Source organism: Cynoglossus semilaevis, chromosome 1, assembly GCF_000523025.1.
Source record: "Cynoglossus semilaevis isolate Cse_v1.0 chromosome 1, Cse_v1.0, whole genome shotgun sequence".
NCBI lineage: Eukaryota > Metazoa > Chordata > Actinopteri > Pleuronectiformes > Cynoglossidae > Cynoglossus > Cynoglossus semilaevis.
Window position 1 is genome coordinate 31194111 of NC_024307.1, and position 21724 is coordinate 31215834.

The 21724-nt window shown below is 39.4% G+C and overlaps 3 protein-coding genes and 1 non-coding gene across 7 annotated transcripts in view; all 4 read right to left on the reverse strand.

Moving 5' to 3' along the window:
* dennd4c (DENN/MADD domain containing 4C) overlaps nucleotides 1–8421 on the reverse strand; it is a 28291-nt gene extending 19870 nt beyond the window's left edge. For 2 of the 3 annotated variants that reach the window (XM_025063119.1, XM_025063116.1), the window contains exons 1-2: nucleotides 8125–8421; nucleotides 7324–7458 (exon numbers count right to left, since the gene is read on the reverse strand). In XM_025063119.1, coding sequence (XP_024918887.1) covers nucleotides 7324–7401 — 78 coding nt within the window. In that variant the 5' untranslated portion in view covers nucleotides 7402–7458; nucleotides 8125–8421. The remainder of the gene's footprint in view (nucleotides 1–7323; nucleotides 7459–8124) is intronic. The other variant, XM_017036252.2, reaches the window with a different exon arrangement.
* Nucleotides 8422–8939: 518 nt separating this feature from the next.
* Nucleotides 8940–15191, reverse strand: haus6 (HAUS augmin-like complex, subunit 6). Of its 2 annotated transcripts, none has more exons than XM_017039272.2 (16): nucleotides 14752–15191; nucleotides 14548–14643; nucleotides 14389–14467; nucleotides 13911–14043; nucleotides 13659–13803; nucleotides 13258–13320; nucleotides 13119–13179; nucleotides 12865–13038; nucleotides 12560–12756; nucleotides 12352–12481; nucleotides 12092–12194; nucleotides 11941–12001; nucleotides 10986–11115; nucleotides 10767–10868; nucleotides 10466–10598; nucleotides 8940–10329 (listed from the first exon to the last, which is right to left on the reverse strand). In XM_017039272.2, the coding sequence occupies exons 1-16, from the start codon at nucleotides 14889–14891 to the stop codon at nucleotides 9623–9625; spliced, it is 2454 nt and encodes an 817-aa protein (XP_016894761.1). In that variant the 5' UTR covers nucleotides 14892–15191; the 3' UTR covers nucleotides 8940–9622. The 2 variants fall into 2 exon arrangements, with proteins under 2 accessions (XP_016894761.1, XP_008324371.1); XM_008326149.3 differs by having other exon boundaries at nucleotides 11941–12004.
* On the reverse strand, nucleotides 11750–11880 carry LOC112488228 (small Cajal body-specific RNA 8). The gene has a single exon (XR_003052077.1).
* A 603-nt stretch (nucleotides 15192–15794) lies between the features above and the next one.
* On the reverse strand, nucleotides 15795–21688 carry plaa (phospholipase A2-activating protein). Its single transcript, XM_008326138.3, has 14 exons — nucleotides 21426–21688; nucleotides 20850–21043; nucleotides 20654–20754; nucleotides 20219–20339; nucleotides 19836–20003; nucleotides 19597–19732; nucleotides 19226–19395; nucleotides 18991–19142; nucleotides 18689–18908; nucleotides 18487–18552; nucleotides 18336–18407; nucleotides 18065–18172; nucleotides 17420–17587; nucleotides 15795–17290 (listed from the first exon to the last, which is right to left on the reverse strand). The coding sequence occupies exons 1-14, from the start codon at nucleotides 21572–21574 to the stop codon at nucleotides 16722–16724; spliced, it is 2394 nt and encodes a 797-aa protein (XP_008324360.1). The 5' UTR covers nucleotides 21575–21688; the 3' UTR covers nucleotides 15795–16721.
* Between the last annotated feature and the right edge of the window lie 36 nt (nucleotides 21689–21724).

Sequence of the window (21724 nt, forward strand, 5' to 3'; positions counted from 1 at the left end):
AACGCAAGGGGGATAGAGTAAACTAAACAAAGAATATCAGGCCTCATTGCCTAGGCTGTAAACATTATTGGTAGCATCCTGTGCCTTCAGATAAACCACAACTACACAAACATAAATTTGTGAAAGCCTGTAATAGACAAACAATAATGCTGCCATAGAAACGAGGCCAGAAGAAATGCCAGGCACATGACCATGAGCTCTGATTTGAGTAGAGAGAATTGATCTCGTACGTACATAAGACTTTCAAGAGTATGTTCAGTCCAGTCGTGTTTAACTGTCAGACTCAAGGACATCAAAGGAGAATATAATATGGAAGTGGCCATTTATGGTAATGGTTGTAAGAAGGTATGTAAGTTGTACACCTTAAGCAAACATGGGAACATTAACATGTTCACACCATTTCTTTACTTTGCTGCACATGTAACAAAATGCAGGAACAAGCACGACCAACAACATCCTGGAAAGTTTTTAAGCCCTCGGGCCAAAAACAGTGTCTTTTGGTGTCTATACCAAATCAAGTGACTCAAGCTGGTGGAAAAAAAACGACTGCATTGAATTTCCTTTGTATGTAGTGTTGTAACGTGAGCCCTGGCTTCTAAAAGCTTTACTCTGCTCCTCCCTCCCATCTACAAAAAACCTGTTCCTCTTTTATTCCTGAGCTGAAATGATCGAGTATCACGCCCCTTTTGTCTGGTTGCACTCAGAGAGTAAGGTCAAAATGAACCATGACAGAAAATACTGAGAGGCAACAGCAACACAGGCAACACATGTTCCGACTGTTGTTGTCCATGAAGCTGGTGTCCTGCTCCTTATAGTTACTATGATGTCATAAAACTAAGGCCTTAAATAGTAGTCTCCAACACAGGTTTTTATTGAGCACGTATTTGGTATCTATTAGAGGTTAAAGGTAAAACTTAGCCTCTAACAGCTAAGTCTGAAACTGTTGGCCATACCTGTTCCATACAGCAAATATATCAACTATATGGATGGGTTTTAGTATATGTTAATATAACCTTTAATTAATATTTGTATATACTTTATAAAAAATATTTATAAACAATAAGAATACAATAATAAAACTAATTGTAAGAACAATAAGAAGAAAATATTATTATAATTGTTAAATATACTCCACTTGTTGATTTAGGTGTCTATATTGTTTGTGACCTTTTTTAATCTGGTATACAATTTTCTTTTTTACAAGAGGGACCACTCAAAGGGATTGATCTCCAACATTAGGGCATTTCATGCTAGGAGTTGCACAAAAAGGAAAATGCAAAACGGCGAAACCGTTTTGTAAACACTAGGCCAGATGGATTAGATGTCACTCTTTAGGCAAATGTGTATTGGAAAAAATATGTAATGTTGTAAACTTTGTTTTAACTGTTTTACAATTTGTTTTAGAAAGAAATGTAATAGAGTATAACCTCCATCACACCCAGTACTTTATCTAAATATTCTATGCAAAATCTAAAAAAAATCCAGCTAAATAAACACCTTTAGCCCAAAAACACTGCTCTCCAACAGTTTTTCAAGCTGCTAGTTTTCCTCTGCTGGAAAGTATTTTTTTCCTTGACTGTGGCACTGGTCTGAACTTGCTCACAAATGTGCCAAAGACTGACTGTACTGCTCAACCTGCCCTGTGGGCAGATGAACTATTCAGCTGCCTTAAATAAAACTGGGGAGGTCCTTCAGCTAACGTTCCACTGAGTACCAAACCTGATGTTTATCCATTATTGGCACTTGTTTGGTGTTAGTGGCATTCTCATGGTAACCACCACTGATATCCACACTGCCAAATTCAATTTAAGTAGTGCTGAGAAGGAAAGAGCTGGAGGCAGAGACCAGAACAAAAACGAGATTTCCCTATTAAAATAGAGTAAACTCTTACTCCATCCCCCATGGGAGTCTGTCTCACAATGATCTCATCTCTTTTATACAAAAGAGCCTGGAGGATTTTTCTCCAGTGGTGAAAGAGCCTATGTGTGTGTGTGTGCATGTGTGTCTGTAATGCCGGACAACAGACAGTACTGTGCTGTGCTTCTTTCGCCTGTTTTAGCAGGAGCCTTGCCATGAAAATCCACTTGTGGCTTTACAGAGCAGCTGAAGATGACATGACTCCCTGTCACATACTCTACTTGGCTTTAGGCACTGAAAATAAAAGGGGATCTCCAAAATTCACGCAGATGTGGAAAATTATTCATTTCTATTTTGCCCTCACGATTCTCTGGCTTGGCCTCAAACCCTTTGCTTTACACATTCAAATATAATGTCAGTGGGTTCCTGACCAGGTAGAGGGCTGAAAAATTGAAAAAGAAATTGGTCTTCCACTTTATTTTAGATCATTACTGATTTAATTCAAAAATAGTTACATCGAGGGCAACTGGACGAAGCAGGTTTTTTAAGACGTTTCACCTCCAGTTGCCTAACAATTTTTTGGATTACTTGGATGACTGAGAACCTACACAGACATAGTGATTTAATTACTAATTATTGCATTTATGGCAATGACATGTTTCAAAGAATAAATCAATTACAAAATTATGAAAATATTTATTTAGCCTATTTCAACAACGAAAATATAAAAATTAAATTAAATTAAAAAAGTGTAACTTGACCCCTAAATAACAATGTACAACTGAATAGCTGAATGATTGTAATTTTTTACAAACTTCTCACATAAAAACACAAAGTGCATTTGATTATTTATTTTGTATGACTACTACAACAAAGTGCATCCAAAGCAAAGTAGCACTGTGTGTGCCTTAAGTGCCACTGGGACTGTAGCTCTGAAGGATCTGACCTAGACCAAGTGGACCTCCCTGTAACCTGTCATCACAATGTGCCGTTCGTGGTGGAAACCAGACAGTGTACAAGGTGCCAATGAGGTGACAAACTGTCAATGAGTGAACATAAAAAACTGAGGCACTTGTAACATTGTGGCTAAGAACAGAGGAAGACTCACCAGTGCCCTGGTGGGAGCACTAGTTTTACTCAAACGCTAGGCTTACACACATTAGGTCAAATATATAGTAAATGAGTCGGGGCTCATTCTAAGAAAGATGATACTTGTCAGTACTGTTGAGTAGAAAAAGAATATGTCAGATCAGAAACCATTTCTTTTACTTATAAATGCTGTCTACTTTATAATCAATGACCAAGTTTAAATGAAACACATTACATGCATGTTGTTAAATCTTTATTGCCTTAAATGATAGTGATTTGATCTGAAATTAACCTACAGTAAGAAGGCCTCCAAAGAGCAATGGTGCTTTGTTTACAAAAAATTACAGATCTGTAATTTTTACCTGTTGACATATATGATGCCAAAAGTTTCAGGAGTAACATCTGCTGCTGAACAATAATTCCACCAGAGTGCCGTGAGAGTTCATAAAGTGTACAGTATAAAAAGCAGTTTTGAAGGCTTTATTGCCTCATTAAAGAGCCGCTTGCCGCGTATTATGCAGAGCGGGCTTGGTGCGTGGGAACAACCTGTATCAAATGTAAGTCATAGAAAGATTCAGTGGAGAGAATCCGGTTATTTTTCAAAATAAAACATCTTTCAGAATCAGATAATAAATAAAACAGAACGCTTGTCAATGACAGCCTTCTCCTAATCGTGAACTTTTTCCATGAAAAACAAATATCATCCTGAGGAGATTAAATGAGCAGAAGCAGTTTATAACAGTAAAACCCGACTCAGTGGAAACGTCACAAGACTGCCTCCTTACTAAAGCATGACAGTCCAGCAGACAGAGAGCATTCTTTCCACTCCAAGGAGAGGGGAGCATGGAAAACTCATTGACCTAACTATTATGCTGGGTTTATAATGGCTGAGACCTGCAATGGCAGGAAAAAAAGAGTACATCACAGCAAAGTGCAAAGGTCATTCACAGGTAATGTATGTTAACTCAAAGAAAAGGAAGGAGGAACATGAACTACTTATCATTGTGACACAGCACACCACTGCACATAATGAAATGTGACCTCTGCTTTTAACTCATCACCAGAGTGAACAGTGGGCAGCTTTAAGGGCCCGGGGAGCAGTGTGTGGGGACAGTGCCATGCTCAAAGCAACTTGGCAGCTGGTGGACTCAAACCTGATGCCTTCCGGACCCAAGTCCGGTTTTTGAAAACAATTACCGTAGGTTCACAAACAAAGTTTTTAACCAAAAATTGTCCGAGTTGTCGTATCACAACTCAGTTGCTGAACAAGCCAACAATATCAGGCAGCAAGTGATCACTGAGTGACTGAGTGTGTGGCGCCAGTCCACGCTTAGGATGTACATGCCAAAGCTGTTGTCTGATTTTGCCAGTATTTCTTGCGCAACAACAAATACAATAGTTTGGAAAAAAAAGTTTGAATAAGCGGCCATCTGGGGTCCAGGAACATATTAATCCATTTTACATTGATTCCTATGGGGAAAATTGTGAACTGAAAAGTTTTCAAGCTTTTCAGTTCGAATTAAGTTTAAAAACCAAGGTTTTACTGTAATCTCAAAGTAGCAAATATTACACAGCTTTTCTGACAATTAATTACAGTAATATTGCAAAGCACCCTGCGTAAAAATTGTTTTAACCATGCTGCCAGATTTAACAAATAAAAGCAGAGTTTGCCCAAGAAAATGTATCACTAATCACATCATTAGTAAGTGATGTGCAGAGTGTATGGGACACTGCTTCTGTGCTCGCTGGGATGTGATGTAATGCAGTCCATATCAGCTTATACTGCAGTATCAGTACTAGCACACATCGGTTTAGCTGTTTGTCTGTTACTCCACGGTTTCTCTTGTACAGTGTTTAATGTAACACTTCTGCTGTGCTAACTCTTTCTCAGAGTTTATGCGAAAGAAGAACACACACTCTCCTCTGTGGTTAAGATGTTATAAGAGGTGTGACGATTACCCTGTCCTTAAACTTTATCACATGCTACTTATGTAATGTTTAAATCCGGGAGATAATCAACTGGAGAGCCAGCACTTGTTAGCTATTCACCTATATACCAATGTCTGCTAGGTGTTTTGTTCTATACAGAATACACAAGCTATTCTCTGTTGCTTGTGTTATTGTGTTATTTATGGGCAGATGGTGACACTGTTCAAACTTGAACTGAACCCTAATCATTAGCATCTGTTGCTTTTGCTGCTTCTGGGTCAAGGCCTGTCGAGTAGTTGTGGAGCTACACAGTTATCTGACAGTAGTAGGTAAACTCCAACTTCAAGCATTAAACTTCGGTTTACACACGGACACATGTGTAGCAACTGTAATGTGTTACATGTCTCAGGTTTGTGTTGTTTCAATCATACTATTTTGTATAAATAGAAGTAGAAAAAATATTTATTGGATTCAGTCACACTGAATCCAATAAATAATTTTCTATTCTGTTCTTACTGGGGATGCACTGATACCAGTAGCAGCCAGTGTTGCATGTTTACCTACTTCAGTTTGGTCCCTCGTCGGCAGTGTATTTAAATCAGCCAGCCATGTCAGCAGGTGGAGACAGGAGCAAGACTTACTGTGGGATTTGTTCTATTTTGATACAAGAAACTTAAAAAAAGATCTGAACATGCTGTCTCTCCTCAGTTTAATGGCAAAGTGAGATAGATTAGCCGTTTATACCTCACAAATCACCTCTTGATGAGACCTAATTAATAAACATCATGTGTGTTGCTCTGTTTATTGAAACATTTGAAAACAGCACGACACAGGTTGAGTGAAACTTTGCTTACTGAAAGGTAGGGGAGACTGTTAAATTGAAATTAACTTTTGCGGCAAACTCTCCACTCAATATCTGTTCAGCTGGCTGCATTAACAAGGTAGAAAGTTTAATTTATTTGACACATGCTCTTATCCAGTTTTGAAATTTAAGAGAGAAAAAAGTTAAATTATGTTAAAACATTTACTGTCTTTGTAACTCAAACTCTGCTAAACTCATTCACCTGTGTAACAAAGACATTGCCTGTAAAAATTAAACAGTCACGCATTAACTCCCAGCTTTTTACACACACTTAAAATCCTTGTGAACCTTTGCCAGGGCAACCGCTAAGTCCTTAAACAGCCATGGCACCTGTCTTTGCTTGCTCACATGACAATGGTCTTGAACAACCTGCAAGCAGTAACAAAGTGCAAGTACAATGTACACAAAGTGAGCTGCAGAGCAGACATGACCTACTTTTTAAATTCTCTCTGTAACAGTTAGTGGGAGGTGGCGTTTTCTACACTCCCTTATTTTCCAGTGCCTGTCAGGCCAAGACAAGGTCAAGGAAAAGATTTTCCTGCTGTGTGTGTGTCAGCGACTCCACACTGATTCAACTCCGCCACAGCAATTTCTATATTTCTCTCTCAACAGGATTGGATAATTGAGTTGGATTCGGACAATTCCTGCGGTTGTCTCAGGTTGTTAAAGGAGATCGGGGGACAAGCTGATGTCCAATCACTCTGTGGATTTGCTAGAACAATTGCCAGAGCTACAACACAACAACACATTGGAACAACTCACGCTGCACATCAAACATCAAAACAGCAATAAAACGCTGGATGGGGAGTGATCTGCTGCCTGGAAGGGTTGAAGGACTCATGTTGACTGGCAAACAGTCAAGTGCTGAGGAACAGATATGTGAGCACTTTGGCATTGGTTATGGGTAGTGGTGGCATTTACTGTCACGTTACACACACACACACACACAGAGCCACGGACCAACACAAGCAACTGTGTCCTGAGTTCAGGGTCATAGACACACACAGAAACAGATTAAAGGGAAAGGTTTGGAAGTGAAAGGTAGATTCCAACAAATGCAATGACCTCCTGAGACCTCATGTCCTTATCTTAAACTGCCATCATCTGTCTATTCTATATTTCAATAGTCATTATCGTTATTTTCATTTAAGGCACTAAAGAAAAGTAGAACAATAATTTTAATTAGGGTTTTCCAAACCTAAGTGTTCTGCCATTTATTGACCACAAACTAATGACAATTACTATTTTTGGTTTCTTTATTATAAAGGAACAAGTAAACATGAACACATTTTTAAAGCTGAACAAACAAATAACTGACTAATAATATTGCCAGCCACTTAGTAAGTGATTTACTTTATTAAATGGTATTCTTACTTCCAACGCAAAATGTCAGAGAAGGGGCAGCGTCAAAGAGAAGCACAGCAAAATGAATGTGGATGACGTTGCAGTGTTCAATCAATTATTGACCGACTAACTCAAACATTTAATTAAATGTTGCAGCAGAAATCAAGACTCATCCCACTAGGTAACATTTTTTTCTTTTACTGTTTAAATGTGTGCTTTCATCAGACACAAGTCAGACTCACTGTGGTTTTCTGCGTCAGTGTTTCATTTGCTTCAAGGTTTGAGGTGCATTCAAAGATGCTCTTCGTCTTAAGTAACATGTGGTTATTTGAGTGGCCGTTGCTTCACTGTCAGCACAAAGGAGTCTGGAATATTGTCTGCAAACCACACAGTTGGTAAACTGACAAATATGTTTTATAACAATAAACCATTATCATAATTAGTTCACTTGCCTAAATTCAATGGCATGTTGCCAAGTGAGCGGCTGATGAGAAAAGGTCAGTCAGAGTAAGTACAGATCATTTATCAGTACATTCACATTTATTCAAAATAAGGAAACAAGAAGAACAAGAAGTAGCCCTTCTCTGTTGTAAAATACTCTGTTAGAGCTCTTGATGTCAGGTGTCACCTGGCTGTTTTTTATTTCAGACAGGAAATGGAGACACCTGTAACAAGGTTAGCAGGCTCCAGGAGAGCAGCCTGGTGTCTCAGAGGAGGGGGAGGACAGAAGAGCGAGGAGAAGAGGTGTTATGTTCCAACTGTTGCATCTGACCCAAAAGTCGGTCAGCTCTGTTGCAGGAAGTACCTACCACCGAGGACACAACAAAAGGAATGTCCCTATGTGGTAGGTTTCTGCAGTGAGACGTTTCTTTCTCCGCGACTGTCTTTCCGCGCAGCACGCAGTGTAAAGTACAGAAGCATGAAAAGACGGCCTCACATGTACACCACTAGTTTAAAGTCACACCAAACACAGAAAAAGTACAATTTCCACAGCAAAGTCGACTCAGACTCAAACAGTTCTACGGACAAAATCGAGCACTTACCAGCTGTTTACACTGCAGCGATGGACTATGTTGACATGTAGGCAACTTGCTGCTGCTACCCGCTTCAGATTAAATTCCGCAGTTTTTCAAATACAACCTCCCAGAACAGGTTTAAACTGGACCCGCATTAAAAACAGCTACTCCGCAGAACTAGTCCACAAAACTTTTGCCGTCCACTTCTTCACCACACTTTCATCTGTACTGGTCCGCGAAGGCAGGCGCCATGTTTGTACCCGAGCTGATAGTTTTGAGTTGGTGAGCTTTTCCTCATCCGAAACGTCGCTCTCACCGTGGACCCGCCCAGACAAGAGAGGCTTCGGTCCTCACTTCTGCCACTTACACCGTCCGACCGCTGGGGGCGCTGTCAACCTATTGTAGACGTAATCAACATCCGGTTTGTCTTTTCAAAGTTTGGGCAAACGTTTCAATGTAAGGTGTCGTTAAACTAGTTAATAGTTATATTTGGAAGGAATAAGTTTACTTGTTTCGCATAGAAAAACGTAACACGTATTGCATACCTTTTAACCTAGCTACTCGCAGGAACAGATAAGCAACATCAAAACGGGAAAAAAAGAGCAGACATCAAATAAAATCAGTTCAACAAGTTTAACAAGCCGTGCGCTTATATTCAGTATTTAATGACTACTCAAAATATGTGGGCGTTTGTTTAAAAAAACGTGGTTTTTACACCTTACATAAATTGAACCAACGGGATCGTTAATATTTTTTGCTCCAACTTCAGTTAAAAAAAATACAATATGGTTTCTCACTCACAACTACCCAATAATAACGAAATAAGCAGTGACGCACTTAGGTTTCGCTCTTGTACAACCGAGTGTTTATTGTGAAGGCTTCACATCCTGTCTAGCGTATTCGCTACTTTACTTATTGATGCCTCTTGGCGTTATGGAATACTTGTAGTTTCTAGCTCCCTCTGCTGTGAGATAATGGGAAATGCATTTGTACCAAATACAACGAGTAGTTGTTGGTAAATCCTCCACTGCTTGAACATTTCTGTCGAACACTAAATTCTCTCAGTTCGTGTCACATCCACATCCTAGTAAAGCTTAATTTACAGCTGACGTTTTGTTGTGCTATAATCGATAGAGTTAAACCTCCGATCTTGTCACAAACAAGTATAAGAAATACATTAACATCATAAAGTTAAAATTTAATGAAAGACATTTGTAGAACCCACAAACAAAAGCGCTGTATATTTACATACACAAAGCCTTTTTTTTTAGCTGTAACTCAAAGGTTGAGTGACTGTCCCAAAGTTTGCGAAAAATTTGCAAAAACATTTTTATTTAAGTTCATCATGAATTGTTTCGATTTAAAAACTGAAACTCAAGCAGAGAACTAGACTAACAGCTATAAGTTATTTCAAAGCTATGTACAAATATTTTAACAAATATCTGTAGTTTTAAAATTCTATTAAGATCTTAAGACAAAAACATTTAAGACGATAACACAGACGTGTGAGTATATGTGCACAAGGTTAACATTTCATGTCATCAATGGGGGAGAATGAGATAAGTTTAGGGAGACTGTACTCCTGTTTGTTTGGGGACAGTGGGGTCTCCAATGTGTCAAGGTCGAGTGTGAAGACCTTTTCTGAGGCCTTCACTGAATCTACAGGTTGCAAGAGCCAGTCTTCATCGTGTCCCAAAAGAAGACATTCTGTAGCTCCAGCCTTGCCGTCAATGAAGGACCCATCGTCATACAACTGTTGTGTGTCAAACACATAACTAGCCATACTCCCTCGTGGCTGCCTTACTTCACTCCCCAGGGAAGGGAGAAGGAGCTTGCTTTCCTCACCCTCTTCCTCACTCATCTCTACAGCTTCATTGTCGAGGCTAAGTATACTGTCACAGCTTGGCATTTCAGGAAGTGTTTCGTGGTCAAGACTGAACTGGACCGCACTGCTTTCAGTGCAACTGTGGCTGTCAGTGGTGTCCCACAGCAGAGTGGACCTTGGTGAAGAGCCTTGCTGGCATACAGGAGAATTGTTGTAGCTCAGGACAGTAGGGACAATACTGTCAGAGACACTTTTTGAGGGGTCACCAGAACTCAGGGACACATTGCAAGACATGCCCATGGAAAGAAACGATTGCTTCGTACATGCGTCAAATTTCTGGGCTTGACGCATTTTTTCCGCTTCGTCTTCCTTCACAGCCTTTCGCCATGAGTTTTTCACATCCAAAACTATAAGAATAAAAAAGGGAAACATTTAGCATTCTTCTATATCTTCTATATGGTGTGTGATAATTTTTTGAGAAGCAGAGTTAGCCACATACAAGGCCAAAAAAAACAAAGACAAAATGAACATGCTCAAACTCACTCAAACTTTCGGGTGTACGCGGCAGCTGCTTTCTAGTAGAGAAGGGATCTCCTTGAAGAGTGTTAAGAAGCCCCTCCAAATCCAGACCTTTCACCCTGCCTTCTATTGGACTTGTGGTCACAGCATCTGCAAACTAACAAAAACACAAACATAATGTGTTCAAACGTTTTGAACATAGATTTGATCTGGAACCAACTGTGTCAACTGCTGAGTCTGCCACACAGAATTCAACAGCCCAACAAAGTGGTCAGGCAAAATCATTTACCAATGAAAAAGAAATGGGTCCGTGCCGTGGCTGTACCTGATCAGCGAGGTTATCACACTCAATGTCTATGATCTGAGCTTTGGTCCTCAGAGAAGCCATTTTTGGCTGAAGACGTCCAGGTGTCTTCTTTACAGTTGCCTGAGGAAAAAAGGCAGATTTGTTGGAGACAAATTTTGCTTAGCCCTTAAAGTTTGAATTTAAAAATTGAATACAAGCTGAAATTACAAGATTTCTTTACTAATACCCAAGTCTAACCTGAGGAGAGGGCACAGATGGTGTGCTTAGAGGAGGCGTCAGAGGAGTATCAAAAAACCAATCAAGGGATCTGTTCGCTTGTGATGAAACTTCAGTGACACCAGGACTCTCAGCTCTAGCAGACACAGGCCTGTAAAAAGGTGTAAATGACAATACACCTGTAATTAATTAATATTCTCTATTTATGATTCCACAAACACATTTTAACAATAACATTTTTTGCTAAGCAACCCCTACTATTGTATGTCCCAACTGGGTTGACACACCCTCCAGTTCTCCACACCCTTTAATTAAAAAACAAAAAACAAACAAACAAAAAAAAAAACACCTTTCTTAAAAAGGCAGCATGATTAATTATGCTCCATTCACCAGAACATAGATATAACACACATATGCCCTGAAAAAACTTAATTAAAATGTCAGCTTTTGATTTTAAACACAAAAGACATGTTTATTTACACATCATGGTGTGGGGAAGAAAAAAAAAACACCACCCAAAAAACAAAACACCAAACCACCATCACGTTTTTTCTGTCACACATCCCATATTGACACCTTGCACCACCAGGAGTGCCCACACCACACTTTTGGAATCCCTGCATTAGTGTATAAACCAATGTATACCCCACCCCAAGCATCCCTGCAATTCTAATACAAACTTGTCAATGCAAAACCTTCATCTGTTAAGAACCAGTATTTAGGCTGGTTATACAACAAAATAAATTATAATAAAATACAACATAACAGGCATTATCCAAGTTGTACAGTGTCTGCTCCGTATCTGTCCGTGGCGATTTCCCTCAATTCGCCACGGTCATCATAAAGCACAGATGCTATAGGGAGGACTAGTGACGGACAGAGCACTGCTCAGGACTGCCCAGGTATCTGCCTCCCAACTCACCGTCATAACCTACATCAAATTTTATACATCAACCAGTCAAAATTAAAACTGTACCTTTTATGGTTTGATAAATTTAGGTTGACGACATCTTGTACTTGACTTTCTGCAGACTTCTCCTCTAAAAAAAGTGTACACCAAATATTGTTTAAGCATATGACCGGATTGCTAATGACTGATCACAATGAAAGTCAGTTTTAATTCTTACCAAGAAGTTTAGCTGGGTACTTTGAAAAGACACAATGTCTGTAAGTGGCCTCTGCTGCACGCTTAAAGGATAATGGAGCCATAGGAGACAGGAATCCGAGAGCCTGTTAAAAATGTTAAATATATAGAACTTAGCATTGAACAAGGACAGAAGACAATATTAAAGCAAGTCCAGAGAGGTTTTTGTTTACATGCATGCAACAAACTACATACTTGGCCTTAAGCAACTTTAATAATGAATAAGTTTCAAGGAACACTCACAGGATCTTCATTCAAAAAGCTCACAAGTGGTGCGTCTTTGAGAGTATTCATCCACTTCCTGTCCCACTCTGCCTCCATGTCTGTAAGGGTTTTTTTGACTTTAGGAATTTCCTCTTTAAAAATTCTCTGTCTACAGAAGGGAAAAAAATAACACAATAATAAGCAATCACATTAGAAAAATTGATAGAGCTTTAAAGCTGCTGTATACCTGATAAAATAAAGGTCCTGCAGCACACATGCCATCTGCTGACACTTCTCCTGTAGATGCTGAGAACTAAGCTCAGACCTAGTGGGAATGGAGACCCCACGTCGCTCATCTGTGAGGATCTGCAGAGCGTGTGTCACCAGCTCCAACACACACAGGAGGTTCAGCTGACCGGTCTCGTACATGTTCCCAGAACTCAACTGCAAAAGACACTTCCATCACTTAATTAAGGTAAAGCATCAAACATTTTGTTTACATTTGCAGGAGGAGAAAGGAAATAAAAAGGAATTTCAGAGGACTAATCTCACCTGATGTGGAAGCCGCTCAATTCTCTCCAGCAGACAGCGGGGAACTTTGAGAACTCTATCTGTTCCATCCAAGATGTATTGGTCTACGTCTCCTAACAGAACACTTTCCATTGCATTTTTTTCATCTTTTATAGTAGACAGCATCCAATCAATGTCTGACCACAGGGAGCGCACCTTTGGACAACCAGGCATCCCATCAGTAAAACAACACAAGATCAAACTGCAACTGGGTGGACTTTAATGAACATAATTACCTTTCTGATCTTTTCAGCTGCAGAACACACCTGTTCCTGCTCAGAATCACTGCTGTAACGCCTGTAAATAGATGTGATACATTTTGTCAGAACTATATAAAAATTCTAGACACGTGCTTCAAAAACAGGTCATACATACTTTAAAGACTCATTGTAGTTGGCACTCTCTTCCCTCAGGTCCCTCAAAGACCTGACAAGTAGCCTAAAAGAAAAAACAAAACAAAAAAAAAAATCCCAAATATGATAAGTTTTGTTATAGGATATACAACCAACATTGTGTAGTTCTCTGGGCACATGGCAGAACAAACTGACTGCAGCTGGGCTCTAACTTTATAATGGCAAATTACACAATACAGGTGGTGCATTTAACGAGCAGCCAATCACGTGCATGCAAGTTGAAAAGCATCAAATTGTGTCATAGAACTTAAATGTAAAGCTGTGCCACTGGCTCACAGTAATTTAATGTTACACACACGTATATATAATTTTACAACAGCATTGACATCATTTACTGATGTGAATATAATTTCTAACACCTACGGGGCTCGTCTCTGGTACTCTTGGAGAAAATGGTCCTGATCCACCGATGTTTTCAAAAATCTTTTAGTGGTCAGGTTAAGTCTCTTCGTAGCCATGTCCAAAGAGGAAGCTGGCACTGATGCAGTTTCAGGAAACCAACTGCCATCTTATGGAGACAAAGGTAAAGGTGCATCACTTAATCTTGTGCAAACTTTGTTTACACATCTACTTAAAAGGGTTAGCATTGCAATTTTTGTGTTAGACATACAATACCTGTGGTAAATGTTTTCATTTCCTGAAGCATGACGTGGTTAGCCAACTGAAGCATCAAGCCGATAAACTTTGGACCTCCGGGAGACAAGAACAGTGATGCGCCCACTTTGGATCCTGCATTTGCAATTTCATCCTAAATGCAATTAACATTTTTGAATGTAAACAGATAATTTCAAATAAAATACTCAAACAACTTTGTTCCTAAATTAGTAAATAATTAGGCAGGAAATTGCAATGACAAACAAGATTATGAAAACGCAGTAAACGCAGACAAACAAGATTATGAAAACGCAGTAAAAATGAAAAAGGCTGAACGTGGTTTTTCATTTAAATGGATACATCAGTGTGATCTATAAAAAACACTTCCGCTAACTACCTTTTATTGTCATAATCAAATTTTATTTTATTTATATGGCACTTTTCATACTCCAAGGTAGCACAAACGGGCTAAAACAATAGACAACACAAACCTATTTACCATTATTTCCTTTAGCCAAGCACATGTAACTTTACGGAACTCAGCGTCTGCTTTGTGGTTGAGAACAGGCCAACAATGCCTAAAACAAAACACACACGTGACTACAATGGCTCTTATGTTTTTGTATTGAATTGAGAAGTCTGTAAAGAGAGAATATACCTGTAGGTCTCCTGAAATCGAGTTGGGTTGAGTTTCACCAACAGGAAGTGGATGACTATGTAGGAAGCGTCTTTGTTTGGTTTGTCAAACATATTCCTATAAACAAACACAATCAAGAATCAAGTTCAACGTTGGAACATATATAGACAGTAAACAAACGGACAACTTTCCTGCATTTTAATACGACGAAGAAAAGATACTCACGGTCCAAGGTGGATGTGTTTAACATTAATGTTGACTTTGGCGAGAGAAGATATCGCAGTGTCAGGCTGAAATCCCAGTCCAAGCAAAGAAAACCAGAGATATTTCCCTTTCTTCTTCTGCAATAAAGCGGGGTTCGCCATTTTCTTCCCAGATGGAAGATGCAGTGTAGATGAAGGGTGGCGTCTGATCAGAAATATAACATGGCGTAAAACTGTTAGCAGTCTAGCTTGACCGCTAGCGAAAAAGTTTCACATTCGCTTTCGATCGACTTAGTATTTAATTTTAAAATGAGAAATAGTCTAAGTAAATATTCAACATTTCACGCCAGCAAAAGTTCGTTGTTCACGCAGGCCTAAGAATGTTCTGTAGCTAACAAGAAAACTCGACGATTCAAACCCCACCCGCCAAATACGCCTCTCGCAACGTCACCCGGAAGTTGTTGTTGAGTATTTCCGCTGACTGCATGTTTTCTTAACTTTAATCTGCGTAGATAGACAGAGATAGCTATCCGTTCCAGTGTACCAATCATGTAACCTGCAAATAAAAACAAAATACAAACAAACAGTTTACCTATAGGCCGTAAAACCACACAATCAAAGTTAATAAATACAAAAACCTTTTAACTGTAATTTCGCTGGGCCACAAGTAGCCTAGTACTTTTAGAAGTATACAAAATTAAAAAGATGTCAGCCTTTGGCCATTTATGGAGCCATCCCCATAAACAATGTTACTGATTTGCCACCCAGAGTTGTTCTTTTGCAGGTATTAACAATATATAGATACATTGGCCAAACATTAAACCTTGTTGTGGAACTATCAGTACTTCACATTGCTTTATACTATGGTCTGGTAGTCCTCTAATAAATTAATCCCCATCTTGCCATCCTAACTTCCCATCATTCAGTTACAAGCATGGCCAAGACAATCACTAATTTCTTGAATTTGCCTTTTAAAAGTGTCTTTCAATATGGCATGCTACGGTATTTGCGAGTTGTAAAAATCAACCCGGAGAAGGGGCAATCAAAACAGACTTACATACAGTGTTTTGGCTTCATCTTTTTTAATAGCAGAACAATCATTTCTTCAACTTTCCAGCACAAATATTGAGCAGAAGGTTATTCATAGAAAATAGGCATGGACCAGTGACATTATTCAGGGAGTATCTTGGTTTTGAAGAAATGTAATTGCATTAGGTAATTACTGATCTATGTTTAATTGTAAACAGTAGTCCATCTGGTATATTATCCCCATAACTGGTCAATTTTAGGTGCATGCTTTCATTTACTGCGCTACACAACTACGAAAAAAGGATTGGATAAAAGAGATTCAAAATTAAATTATCTTCTGGACAGAGCCGTACATATCAGAAGTTTAGCTATTGCTGTCATATTGCTTATTTCTAAACGGCTGTGGTGTTCAAGAAATGTGGTGAAGTACTGCACATGTATGGAGAGAGAAGGTTGAGGGCAGGTACAAAAAGTACAAAAGGTGAAACAGTGAACAATGAATGCTTCTGTAAAGTCTTTAGTAAATACTGAAAGTCTGCCTGACAAAAGAAGGTAAAAAGTTTACAATGGACAAATGAATAAAATTATCCATCTGTTCTTGAATGTCACTGTACAGAGTCCAAAGAGTTTTGTGCATGGCATAAACAAGCAGCATTGGTATGTGTAGTGCTCTCACAGCTTGTGTCTCTGTGTGAATACAAGTTGACAGACAAATGCTTGCTCTCTTCCATAGGGGATGTGAATATTAAAATCATAGGTTAAATATATTTATTTCATGAACATTTCTTTGCTAATCTTATTGGATCAGGCAAAGATTTAAATCACCACAATAGGGTATGACAAATTTATGAAAAAAAATGGTTACTTCTTTGTAACCATAATAATTTTCTTCAGGTAAGTGTTGGAATCTGGTACCAGTCCATGCCTACTAAGAAAGAAGCACTCTCACATAAATCATTATTATTATTGCAATTCTTTTAAAACCAGTTGGCAGCACTCGCCCACCTTTGCTGGATCAGACACCGATGAGTACTTTGAAATCTGAGAATTGACACCCAAGGAAAGGGCTAGGTCTCTGGCAGTTTGGTCTGAAGCCACAGTGGTTCCCAATGCTACCAGAAGTCTAAACACAGCCTCCTTGTCTTGTACTGTCTCCAGAGCTCTGCTGGCCACAGAGAGACACTGGGCCTTGGCCTCCAGGTCAGCATGGTTGTAGAGACAAGCAGCATAGTTTAGCACCAGAGTGGCCAGAGCAATGTGGATGTTCTTATTGCTGACGGAGGCCAGGTCAGCAGCACGGGACAGCACAGACTCACGCTGGGCCATGAGGAGGGAACGACCGTGTCTGCCACTAAAGCAGTTGCAAAGGGTCCGCAGTGCCAGCATCTGGTTGGCAGGTCGTCCCTCAGGCCTCATCATGCTGAGCAGATGGTTACACAGCTGGATTCCTTCCGCCTCTCCACAGAGACACTCATTAACCTGTGGGTGGCGCACAGCCAGCCGCAAAATGTCCAGCACAGGAAAAACTATGTCTGTATTCCAAAAGAAGATAAATTTGTTTAGAATACAAAGTAGCTACTTGTCTTTTTACTAATCCTTTAGAAAAGCTGAAAGAATAGAAAGCTCATCATTCATCAAGATATAAAAAGATGCTGCTATACCTTCAGGCCAGTGAGAAGCTTTCCATAGGGAGTTGATCTGTTGCATGTTGGGAGGAGGTTCAGTGTTAGGTGCACAGACAGACACCAGCAGTCTTTCAAGGCATTCCAAAATGTCCTCAGATAGTCGATGTTCCTGAGGTGCATTGTTATTAAGCTCTTTTATCTTGGCTAGTGAGGAAGGAACACATAATTCACAAATTATTAATCAAAACACCAACGTGTGAATAACAGACCCCATGGAAAGCAACTGTATTATTACTAGCCCATGCCTGGATCTCTAGTGTGTAAGACTTTTTCTCACAAAACTGGTTTGGGGAGTGCCAACATTTGTACGGCAACATCTTCATTTGCTTTTTTCAGATTTTCATGAGTGAGACATTGTTGGCAGGCCCAGAAACTACACTTTCAGAAGCTGCTAACAACTCAAACTGCTTCTTGGGAGATTTCTTGTTTTTTTTCCTATGTAATAAAAACAAACAACCAAACCAGAACATATATATGAACATAAAACAGTTAATCAAACACATTTGTATTGTAGATTAGTCATCAAATACATTTCTGTATTAACAATATTCCCTAGGTGTTCATCTCTTGCCTGAATAAATGATAAGAGTTGCAAATGGATGACCACAGGACAATGCTTACCGATAATCTGCGTGCTATTGGCTTGCTCAAATGTGACACCATCAGTCTTGGGAAAATAGATGTTAGTTGATATTTGTCTGAGCGCTGCTGAGGAGTATGCACCACCACCTAAGAGACAGATTAAAGAAAGAAGATTTGGAAAATGTCAAAAATTTTCAAACCTTATAATATGTTGAAATACAAGTCCCTATACTACATTAGTTTAGTTTTTTAGATTGTACTTATTTACATTGTTTTCCGTGTAGTCTCTACCTATGATTTCTACACTCACCTGTGAAAGGGTCTGCCACGCCCCCAGGAGCACTTGAGTGCACATCAGAACCAGGAATGTAGCGACCAGAACCTATAAATTGAAGGAAAATAACTAAATTACCTTTGCAGGAACATTCAGGATGTTCAACAAATGTGGAGTGATGACTTACCCGTGAAAGGATCAGCTCCCAAGTCTGGCCCATTATCAGAAGAGCCAGGGATATAGCGAGCTCCTCCTGTCAGGCAAACACAGAAAATCTTTAGACTTAAGGAGCAGAACCACAACTAAAGGTTGAAAAATTTAAACCATTAATAATTATATGAATTCAAAACAGGTAAAACAGAAATATTGTAACCATCTTTGAAGCTCACCGGTGAATGGATCCATTCCAGCAGGTGTTGCTTGCCCCAGCACATGACCTTTAGTATTTTCTATGATAAAATTGGCAACCTGGTCAAGGAACATTGGGCTAAGATCATTCTTCTGTAAAAAGTTGTGCGCTGTCAGCCAGGGGTCATCTGACACATTGTAAGGCAGCTTCATAGATGGCCCGCCTTCGTTCACGTCAATGGTGAAAACATAGTCGTACTCCTAGGAGGTAATCAGGACACATTAATGACTACCCGTGTAAAGCGTAAGTGGTTATATCTCATCTCTGAACTTGTGGCCTCACCTTTCCTTCATATATTACACTTTTGGAAGTTTGTTGGTTTGATCCACCGACTACATCTCCGATTTTTATCCAGCGGCCATCACTGACACTCCACTGATATGCCTCTACCTTCTCTCCATCTTTGATTAGTCGAGTCTGTCCATCTCGATTTCCTGTAAAAATATGAGTGAAGAAAAACATTTGGAAGCACATATAGTGAACTGCTAGCATCTAGGGTTTTTGGACATGTTTTTACCCGGCTCATCAAGGTGCTCTCTTCCTGGAAGATCTTCTACTTTAATGTCTCCAAGGTCACCCGTCTTTGGATCGATAGTAGCTTTGGAAAGTTCGTCCTCAAAAGCTTGGATGTCTTCTGCACTGGCAACACGGTCTTCAGCTTCCGTAAAAACTCGGATAATTCCATCACTATGGGTAAAGGGCACGATCTCAGTTACACACTCTCTCAAAATGTACTGTGAATATACTGTGTTTCAGGCTGATATAAAGACATGAAAGTTATCTAAAATTATAGGAGATGTAAAAGGTGTTTAAATATTTAGGCTGTGCCAAAAAGGAAATGTGATCAAGGAAATTATTTCTTCATGTGCACGGATGCTTCTGTGATACCTGGCTCCAACTACTATATCTCCATTAGGAAGAATACAGCAGCACCAGACTGACTGGGCAGGCAGACGGATAGTCTGAGTGCACTCTCCACTCCTCCATACCCGTAAAGATCTGTCCTCCCCTGTACTTATAAAATCTAACAGAGGAGAGAGAATGCAGGTCAAGTTAAAGTAAAAACATAAGCAGACACCACACACTCACACAATATGGCCTTTAAGCAATAACAAAAATGAGCATACCTTCGCAATTAGGGAAGACAGCTAAGCTGTAGATGTAGTTAGTGTGGCTGTAATAGACCTGTACACATTCTCCTGTTAACAGCCACCTTCTGATACTGGTGTCATTGCTGCAAGAGAAGAACTCATTGTTGTTGATCACTGCTAGTCCCCTTACACAGTCCTCATGACCTAAAATAAAAAAGAGATTGTTGTATTCATTGGCTGTAAACATATGGTCTCCTTGACAATCTCAGGGTTCAAGACAGATTAATATAATAACACTGAGTCCCAGTTGTTACCAGGGAATACTAGATGATGAGAGTCTTCAACCAGTTTTTGAGAACAAGTGTCTGTGCCACAGATTATCAGCAAAAACAGCACTTTGTAAAGGTTTAATCATTTACCTGTAAATGTTTTCTCACATCGACCAGCTTTCCAAAGCCTAATAGTCTTGTCTGCTGATCCAGATAACATAAGGCCTTGTTCAGGAAATATGACCACAGCCCAAACAGCAGCAGAATGCCCCTATAATAATATAAAAACAAAAACAACAGTTACACTTCTCAGTTCTCTGCTCAAGTGTAGGGGAGAAATCTTAATTCTAATTCTGTTTTAAATGAAGAATATTCAAATTTCTGTTAGAATGATGTTTTAAACATTAGACTGCAACTTCTTTGGGGTGTGATATGTAGCATAGCACTTGCTGAGATCTCACTTGATAAACAATGGGCAAAATGAAAAAACAAAAATGAATATCAACCCACCTAATATTGGTAAACCTTTTATTGATGTTAATTTCATTTAAATGGAAAGGAAACATTACAGGTGCATCAACTTACCTGCAAAGTCATCATGCACTTTTCATTGTGCCAGACCTTGGCAGTGGTGTCCCAGGAGCCACTAAGAAGTGTGCCAAATTTCCCAGAGGACAGTGTGCAAACTGATAATGATAAAAGTCAAAAATACATTTTACATATACTGTACAAAGAAATCAGTTGAAATCAATATGATTTGAAAGAATTAAACACAACACACCTGTATTTTTGTGACCTTGAAGAATAAAAATTGGTTCTGGTTTGTCCAATGAGAACACACAAATGTTATTATCATTTCCTCCCGTGGCGATTAGTCCTCTGGGATAGATTTCACTCGGTGGGATTATGCATACACAGGATACAAAATTCGAGTGTCCGGACATGCAGTGCCTTTCGGTGAAGGCTCTGTCCGGGCTGTCAAGAGAACGGAGCAAAGACATTTAGAGTCAACATTTCAATTGATCTAAACATATGATGTACATGTTAACGGTCCATTTGCTGAGTTATAGATAAGATGGACATGGGGATAAATCTGGTTACATTAAAAACTACTTATTCTACTCAAAACAAAATATAGCACAATGAATGACAAAGCCAATTTGAACATGCTAGCATTACGGTCAGAGGCTAAAGTGGATAACACGTTAACCCAAAAATATGTTTATAGTACTGTAGAATAATTTGTTGTTTTTTAAATTATATATCCATTAATACTTTTGCAACCACGATGTAACGTTCATTTCATATAAAACGCAAAGCACAATTGGTTGGTCAATAGCAAGCTAATACTTGCTACCTTGCGTTAGGTTCCCAGACTCTTCCGGTTCGGTCTCTGGACACAGAAACAAACGCTCCTTCCGGGAAAAGGGCGGCCGTAAGTCCCCTTACATCCATTTCATGGCCCGGAATAGAGCACCGGAGTTTGTACGTGTTAGACGAAGCCATTCCAACCAACAACACTGTAAAATCACAAGTAAGTTGGATGCTAAGCGGCGTTACTGTCAACACCGGCCGCTAAAGTAACGGAAGTGAAAATTACGTCACATCCATGATAGATTTCATATTAAACGCGACTTAACTGTCTCTTCTGAGCTT